Raw genomic sequence first — 9051 nt, 5'->3', positions numbered from 1 at the left:
GACCAAAAGAACTTCGAAGTATTCGATGGCTTTTGAACATAAATCTATCACGATAAGTCTTCATCCACAGAAAATTTTTAAATCTGCCAAAATTATCCTAGGAAATATGGGGAACTGCCTTATTCCATGTGACAAATGTTCACTTCTGGAACAATCCCAAAGCAGATCGATTTGGTTGTGACCATGATGATTTAACTGAGGATCAGTTATCCAGTCATCCATGGTTAAAACAAAAAAGCAATGCTCTTCGTTCCCTTAGAGGATTAGTTTTCAATGATGAATTTACAAAGAAAATGACTTATTTTTGTAATTTCAGGTTTGTACAGTGTGTTTTACTTAATATTTTAATATTTATTTTTAACCAAATATTTGATGCTGTAGGCATACTGGGTTTATAGAAAATTTGCACAGTCTAATGCTAATGTATGCACCAAAAAGAATATCCTTTGGGTAAGAAAGCGTGCCTACGATGAATTAATATCGTTCGGTTGTTCTTGAAAGTATTTGTTCTAGATTTCAGGGTTACTCTATGAGAATAACACTTGCTGTAATAGACCACAATTTTCATGTTGGTAGGAAACAAGCAGTTTCGAAAGATGGAACCCTTCGGTTAGACTTCTTGAAGTGACTAATGAAACCGTCTTACTTAATATTATTGATTTATAATTTTGATAGCGACACTCGACGCTTTAGCAAGCGATCCAAAGTGTGGGATACAGTAAAGATACTGGAACCAAAAACCTATGGATATATGCCAGAACTTTTAGAGCGAATTTTCCAAAAAAGGGTTATTTTTAAAGTAAAAGAAGTATTATTACTAGTTTTCAGATTGGGGTCGTTCAATATACTTTGAATAGAATTTGTTTTTCTCTCAAAGAGAGATGTTTGGTCAAGATTCCCGACCCCGAACACGTAAACGGGTGACTGATTAGAGAGAACTCTGTAAAGGTTTGTCTCATATTTGAATTTTCCGGATTTTTAGGACATAAGATTTGCAGAAGACGTTGCAGTAACAGTAGGTCTAATTATTTTTAATTCTTTCTTTGGTTGTTTGAGTGTATGAGCCGCCTTTGAGCTAGGGGCTGCTGTTTTGCTAAAAAAATTTAAACAGGGTTTCAGTTACTTCTTATTGGACTTTTTAGGAATGGTATAAAGTCAGCGACAAACAGAAGGGGCGCTGTGTAGAGGTATGGTTACTTATCTAATTTTTTTTTTGCCCTCTAGTATCTTTTCTTCTTAGTTATTGGAGTTTTTAGGAAGATGTTATGTTAGCGACGAACCGCATTGGCGCTGTGTATAGGTACAGTCTCTTGTGTAATAATTGTTTTTGGCCTCGGGTATTATCTTTTTAGTTGCAACTACTCATTAGCGACGAACCGCGCTCTCTCCTCTTTGATGAAACAACCAATAAAACTGACAAATTGGACGGCCTACAAGAAACTGCTGCTACTCGAGGGGCAGTTCACTTCTTCCATTAATTCTACAACATCGCCTTATTAAATCTGATTACAAAAATTACTTTTCTTCCACTGTGTTGATTAAATCATGATCAAATGATTTGATTCTTAAATTCAGATTAATGATGCACTCGGGACCCAAGTGAATTGCCCCTCGGTGCTACTGTAAAGCGATCGTTATCTCGGACAAGTCAAGAGGGCATTCAGATGGATTTCTAAAGGGATTTAGATAGGTATTATTTCTATGGGCGCTGCCATAACCGGTTGGCGGCCTTTAGTTAGTGGCTGGGATTTCCTAGCCTTGACAGACCAACCCTCTGAAAAGAGAGCGAGGGCGGTAATGCCCAAGGTCGTTTAACTTAAATGTCCTTTAGTGTTCCCAAATTCTCATCCCCCATTCCCTTCCCCTAATGTAATGCTAGAGAGGACTGGTTTGTACAGTGGAATCCCTTCAAAAATCCAGCGTTCATGTGAAAGACTCAAACAGGTTGGGGGAGGGGGCTTGAAAGACCTCTTCATTGGTGACATGCGCCCCTTTTTCCTCGAGTATTTGAAATTTTGAATTCTAACGGTCAATTCTCTCTGGCAAAGCCAACGCTCCTAGTCGCAGCTCGCGGGGTCCAGAATGCCTTTGTCTCATGAGGACAAATAGATGGGTGTATGGTAAGTATCGAATTCCAAATTTTTAAATTTTATATTTTTGAACTATATTTTTAAAACCTCTGTATATACATTGATTTCTACATTATCCAAGTGCACAATTCATAAAGAGTTGCCTTTTCTTCTTTGTTCTCCCGCGATTTGTGAAAATAGTGGCCCCTTCCTCAAAGTTCCTCATAATAATAATTATTTTTTTGGAGACTGTATTCTAGGAAAACAATACATCTCATTTGTGATGTGTGCTGCTAATTATAATATCTTTAGGGGAAACATCTTTGGGAGTGACCTTCTATGATTGCTGTGTGAGAGGGGTGAGATAGTGAGTGCTAGAGAGAGTGAATATATAAGCTAGATAGTAAGAGACCGACATTTCGCCATGATATGGTATGTTTTCCCACGGTTTTCCATTTTAATATTTTTTGAAACATGCATTAGGGTAAACATCTCTCATGTGTGGGAGGCTGGGAGCATATGATTATTGTTCTAGTTTACGAGAAGCATCTCTACTCCTTGCCTTGGCACAGCAGTGGCGCCGTGTAACGGTACGTAAATTATATAATATTTTTGAATTATTGTTCTAGTTTACGAGAAGCATCTCTACCTCATCAGCTTGGTACAGCAGTGGCGCCGTGTAACGGTACGTAAATTATATAATATTTTTGAATTATGGTTCTAGTTTACGAGAAGCATCTCTACTCCTTGCCTTGGCACAGCAGTGGCGCCGTGTAACGGTACGTAAATTATATAATATTTTGGAATAATTGTTCTAGTTTACCGAGAAGCATCTTTGAAGCGCTGCCTAGGAATTCCGTATGTCAGTAAGGAGACCACGCACTAAAATCAATAAATTGTGTATGGCCCCCATTGTTGTCTGTTGTGCAGTTATATTCTTTGTGATCCCATCATTTTTAAAATTATGTTAAATGTTTTTGTGAATAAAATATAACTTTCTGGGAAAAACAAATGTTTCCTTCATACTTTGGAACTGTTTCCTTTTGCCTTATTAATAAAGGCAAAAGTACTTCTGATAAAGGGTATCATATTGTATTCTAAAGAATAATCCAAATAAAGTCGTCTAATAGGAATTTAAATTTTCACCAAGTCAGAAATGCAACTATATGTCATTCTCAACCTATCCTAAAATATTCCTAATTTCCACAGACTTTATAGCTTTTAGTCACTGAGGCTGATGTATCAAAAGCTAAAGGTTTTACATTGCTAATGGGGCTCCACAAATATACATAATGAAAACAAAGCAAATACTGATAACATCTAGTTTGTACTCTTGATCTATTTGGTCATCATGCAACGTCAATTTATTATCTATACAGATGGCGCCGCAGTGCAAAAATAACTTAGTATGAAAACCAATAACTACCATGGACTATCCAGTAATTCCAAAATCTAGCACTTAGTCTTTGGAAATTGGAATGCCACTAGATAGCAGCACATTTTGTACCAATTTTTATGGGTGAAGGGTAGGGGTAGGGTTTTAGGTGGCGCATTCCCCTTTAAGCATTTTCAAGGTTGTAAAAAATTTGCTAAACATTTTAATATTAGTTTTTCATCCCATAGAATCAAAAAATGCCAAAATCTAAAATTCTTTAAGGCAGCTTTCTTTTATCCTTTAAGTAGGGGAAGCACCAGAAGGATGTCCTTTCGTGGTTAATAAACACTTACCGAAGTGATATGAAGGGCCATAGTGAACGTGTTAAGTGCCTTGCTTGGACGGAAAGTGAACGGACTATGCGGTGTTCGCGTTAAGATCACAAAAACTAACTTTAAACCGTTGAGAGTAGGAAGATCGACTCTCCACTTCGCCGATTAGCAGTTGTTAGCCGATTAGCAGTTGTTAGCTAACCGGGTGTTCTAAGGCTCCCAACTAGCGTTCCTAACTTCAAACTACACTGTAAGTTCAAACTCTCTTTTGGGCAACACAAAACCTCGACTTTTATACCTTAGTTCTCTTATCAAACTATGACGTCACATCCTAGGGGTCGCTCAGGGACTGCAATAGAGCGACCTCTATCGGTGAACTGCCATACTCTGATACCCAAACCTGAGAATAGGCCTAGGTCAGTAGCGATATAGAAGCCTAAAGGTAAGCATGATGTGTATTGTTATGCGAGATTTGTGAAGGCCCCTGTAGCTGAACCACTACAAGGTTAAAGGGTATGAGCAGCTTCGTTTGAAAAACCTCTGATTTATATAGCAAAAGATAGAATTAATTACTGTGAATTAAAAAATATCAAGCTTTTAATTCTCCGATTTCTAGTTATTTGGCAATATACATTTGAAAATGCTTCATATGAAATTATTTAAAATCCACTTTTTAAAAGTTTTTAAGAAAGGCTACAACGTTTTCTTGTTTTTGACGTCACGCACGCGAGATGGTGCCACTCTCTCCGCTAGCAAAGCATGGACAGAGCTCGAGACGCGTATAGCTCGCGCTCGCGCGTATAGGTTTCCCGCGCTTTTTTCCTCAACGTCATAGTGATGTCATAAACCAACCGAACAAGCTGACAAGACAAAATGATTTATATATCGAAACTGAGTTTTCGTGATTTTCCAATGGATTTTAAAAATAGAAACTTTGGTTCATAGTACAGTCATTTTAGCCCAAAAATAGAGGGAACCCGCAACAAATTGAAACAAAGCTGAAAATTTCAGATCTTATAGATTTTTGGGCGCTCTTTAACGTGGTGTGGTCTCCCACACTCTCCCATTGGAGGAATTTCCGCCATATTGGAAAATGGCGGACAAAATCGAGAAAACGTTTAATAACTCCGGTTCTACTTAACCGATTAACACGTAATTAGGCTTAAGATATTTTGTCCTACAACTAACCGGAAGTTCACAATCTGCCTCTGAAGATTAGCCTCATATAAAAATGGGGATTTAAAGCATTTTATGGTTTCTATATTCAGAATACATTTCCAAAATCGAGAAAAAGTTTAATAACTCTGGTTCTACTAACCCGATTAACAAGTTATTAGGCTTCAATCGTAGATTACTTTCAAACACATAATTCATCCAAAAGATATGTTGTCCTACAACTAACCGGAAGTTCACAATTCAGCCCGGAAGGTAAGGCAAATCTAACTTTTGAGTATTTCGAAATGGTTTCAAGCGAAATAAATGCAAAGAGGGTTTTAAACCTAAAATATATTATTCCCACTATATTTTTACCTCTATAAGTGACGATGACGTCACGGAGAGGTATTATACTGGACGTGTGTGTGGGGGGTGTCTGTCTGTCTGTGTGTCGGTCAAAGCGTCCGCAGTTGGCAAATCGGAGCAAACGTTTTGCTTCTACTCCCAACGTTAGGATCAAGAAGTGCGTGGCGATCGGCTAGGGTTACGAGAAACGTCTAGCCTCCCAATTGCAGGGCTTCAACCAAAGGTTCATGCAATTGCGGGGTTTCTTATCATTTACTGTTAATCAATCGCCTTATATACCCTAAATTTACAAAAATTGTTAAAAAGGCATACGCTAGAATTCAAACGTCAAAATTATTCTAGGAATTAAGTTTCTTAAAACGACTAAAGTAGAATTACGTTAAACTACCGACGACTAAAGCAATTAATATCAATTATATTTTCTTAATATTATTAATTGCGTCTCGTATCGGAGAGGTTTATTTTGGTTTAGAAAAACTTGTATATTAGTATATTTATCAATATTGGTTAAGCTTAAGTTTAATCATAGTCCTCTACTTGAGGTTGAGCCTCAAAATCTCTATGTTCATTTGAACAAGATACTCCCTTGCATTGTCTACAATTTTACCGCATTCACATTTCAAATCACAGACTTCCTTGCATTTACGAGGGATCATCTGCAGAAGCTCAGCTGGAGCAGGTTGTAGAGTGGTAACGATTGGTATGAGTTCTGATCCTACCTGTCTCCAACCCCATTCTCTAGCATTTAGGCTGCTTCCAAGCCATGTTTGAACTTGGTGATAAGCTCTATTTGAATGTTGCTTTGCTGCCGCACTTGTTGGTGGAAGAGAAGCTAATTCAAAAGCTCAATTCCATAATCTTCATTTAAAGTATACACTTGGTTATGTCAACTTTGATTCACACGCGTTAACTCAACTTTAGCCGTATTGACAAATGTGGGCGAACAAAGTATATATTAAAACATTAAGTTCTATGATGGTAAAAAGGCTGTTTTACCATCTCCCGTACTATACATTATAGCTCTTGTCAGTAAATAAACAAAATTTGTCAGTAATAGGAACTATATGTTTAATTTTGGAAACGTATTCTGAAAATAGAAACCATAAATGCTTTAAATCCCCATTTTTTATATGAGGCTAATCTTCAGGGTCAGATTGTGAACTTCCGGTTAGTTGTAGGACGAAATATCGTAGAGGTGAATTATGTGCTTGAAGGCGATCTACAATTTAAGCCTAATTACCTGTTAATCGGTTAAGTAGAACCGGAGTTATTAAACGTTTTCTCGATTTTGTCCGCCATTTTCTAATATGGCGGAAATTCCTCCAATGGGAGAGTGTGGGAGACCACACCACGTTAAAGAGCGCCCAAAAATCTATAAGATCTGAAATTTTCAGCTTTGTGTCAATTTGTTGCGGGTTAAAACCTATTTTTCCTGTACTATCAATTATATTAAAAACTTTATATTTTGAAAGTAGAGATTTGAAAGTGTAATATAATACCACTTTCGTGCTAAAATATGATATGAAATTGTAAATTCCCATACCCTTTAAGGTAAAGATTCATAGCCACCTCAATTTTGTTACCTCCCGGAATTAGTCTACTTTCTAAGGTTGAAACGTCATGTTTCGTAACAGTTCCTATTCTAATTCGGTTAAGTAGGTCTCCATAAACTCGGTCATGGGCCTGTCGAACGTTTTGCGTTAGTTCATCGTATTGGAAATACTTCCAAAGATCAGTGCTTCCAATGCTATTAAATCTTAGTCTCGCTTCCAGGGAAGTGACTTTTAAAAAAGCGGGATTACCCTGTATAGGCGTCAATTGGAAGAAATCTCAAAAAACAAGAACGCAAACCACACCACCGAAAGGGTTGTTCTTTTCAAAAAATTCTTTTAACTACAAATGAACGTAAGTTAGTAGTACCGAAGACACCATAGAAATCTCATCGACAATCAAGAGTTTCAAAATTCCCAGAATTTGATTCATAATGGAAATATTTTCGGAATTGAGGTAATGGTATTCCGCGGTACGCCCATGATCTACTGGCAACATAAGCAATCAATGCAACATTACGCCGTTGACATTAAGGGCTGCCAAGCCGGTGGGTGCGGCGATCGCGACGTTACCGGCATTTTTAAAGTGGCGTCTAGTGGCGTTAGCAATAGTAGCAACAAGAAAGGACTTTCCAGTGCCATATTCAAGAATGGTTTAGACCATATTGCTGCAAACATCAACTTACAACATTTGGTTTGTATTTATTTTAATGTTGTGTCTTATATTCGTCTTAAACTGTAAATTCGTGGACGTCTGCCGTTAACCATCCATTTAATCTAAATTACTTTCACTTACTTGGTATGGTTAAATATGATTTTGGTGTATTCGGATTCATTGCAGTTACATCAGCCAGAGATCGAAGGTCTTACATCATTAACAAATTACGTCTAAGCTTGAAAGGCGCACTAACAACGATGTTAAAGAATTTCACGGTCAGCCGATTAAGGTTTTCCAATTAATCAACCAAACATTTGGGCATATTTAGGTTAGTATTTTTTACAGAAAAACCAAAACTATATAGATATTAATATATTGGATATTTAATATCTGTATAGTTTTTTAAGACGCATAGACCCTTACTCAATAACTGAATGCATATGCTGCAATTGTGTTTTTAAAAACCATTATATTCCAAAAAATTTATACTTGTTGAAGATAGTTAAAGAAAGGATTACATTCTTGCTGTTTATGAAGGGCAACGAAGCTGACAGTATCCAAGTAGGAAATACACAATTAACAAATAACAGGTTATTTATTTTGATCTCTTTAGGCTCTAGGCTTCTGACTTTCGATTTTAAAAATAAACATTTTTTAGAAATATTCTAGCAGAAACTGACAAGCTAGACTGACAACAGATAACTATTCCTCAGTTCATCAAGAGGGCTAAGTATTTTTTAATCCCTAAATAAATTATGCCAAAAATACTAATCCCGCTGATAATCAGGCCCCTCAAATCGTTCAGCCCTCCTCGCATCGTTCAACAGCCGCCTAAAATCGTTCAAAAGCCACCACAAATCGTTTAGCAGCCGCTTCGAGTCGTTCTGCAGCACATCCACGAATCGTTCAGCCTCCACATATCTTCCTGCTCCATCGAATCGTTCAGCCTCCACATATCTTTCTGCTCCATCGAATCGTTCAGCCTTGAAGGGGAGAGGAATGGAGTGGAAACCCCCATACCAATAGCGTTGCCTTTGTACCCCCACCTACGGCACCGTAGTTCTCCCAGCATCCTCAGCGGTTAGGTAGGGTCGTACCGGACGAAATTTTAAAGGACGATCCCTCTATCTTAAAAAAGAAGCTAGTTCTCGAAAAAAAAAATATAAAATGGCACTACGTGACAGCACTCAGCAATCGCCTAACGAAGAGTAGGGGCGTGCGCGAGGTACAAGGGGAGAGACACGGTGCCGCGGGTAGCCCTTTATCATTTCCAATCCATCTCACCTCCCTTATATCAGCAGCCCCCTTATATCGTGTAGGCCCAACAAAACAATACAGTGTGGGTGCAAGTACTTAGATGTAGAAGGCCAATTTTAATCCGTCTCTTAAGAAATCCACCAAATCAATAGCCATCTTAATTAGAATAAACAAAACTTGAAAATTATTGTGTATGTATGCTGCCTATTTACGGGTACTGCTATAATTCTAAGTAAATCTTGCCAACGACCATCATAAATATTTTGACATTGCCCCTGGATTGGGTTAT

General features: G+C 37.7%; 1 protein-coding gene across 1 annotated transcript; it reads left to right on the top strand.

Moving 5' to 3' along the window:
• Positions 1-1478, top strand: LOC149662732 (uncharacterized). The gene is made up of 5 exons (XM_089842267.1): positions 1-316; positions 382-450; positions 514-609; positions 676-718; positions 1353-1478. Exons 1-5 carry the CDS (start codon positions 294-296, stop codon positions 1476-1478), a joined length of 357 nt encoding a protein of 118 aa, XP_089698393.1. The 5' UTR covers positions 1-293.
• The last annotated feature ends 7573 nt before the right edge of the window (positions 1479-9051 follow it).

The sequence above is a fragment of the Phalangium opilio genome, unplaced genomic scaffold, assembly GCF_054372755.1.
Source record: "Phalangium opilio isolate 3A_F unplaced genomic scaffold, DU_Popi_V2 ptg000063l_1, whole genome shotgun sequence".
Taxonomy (NCBI): domain Eukaryota; kingdom Metazoa; phylum Arthropoda; class Arachnida; order Opiliones; family Phalangiidae; genus Phalangium; species Phalangium opilio.
The sequence above is the reverse complement of the archived record's forward strand: the minus strand, read 5'-3'. Positions and strand labels throughout refer to the sequence as shown.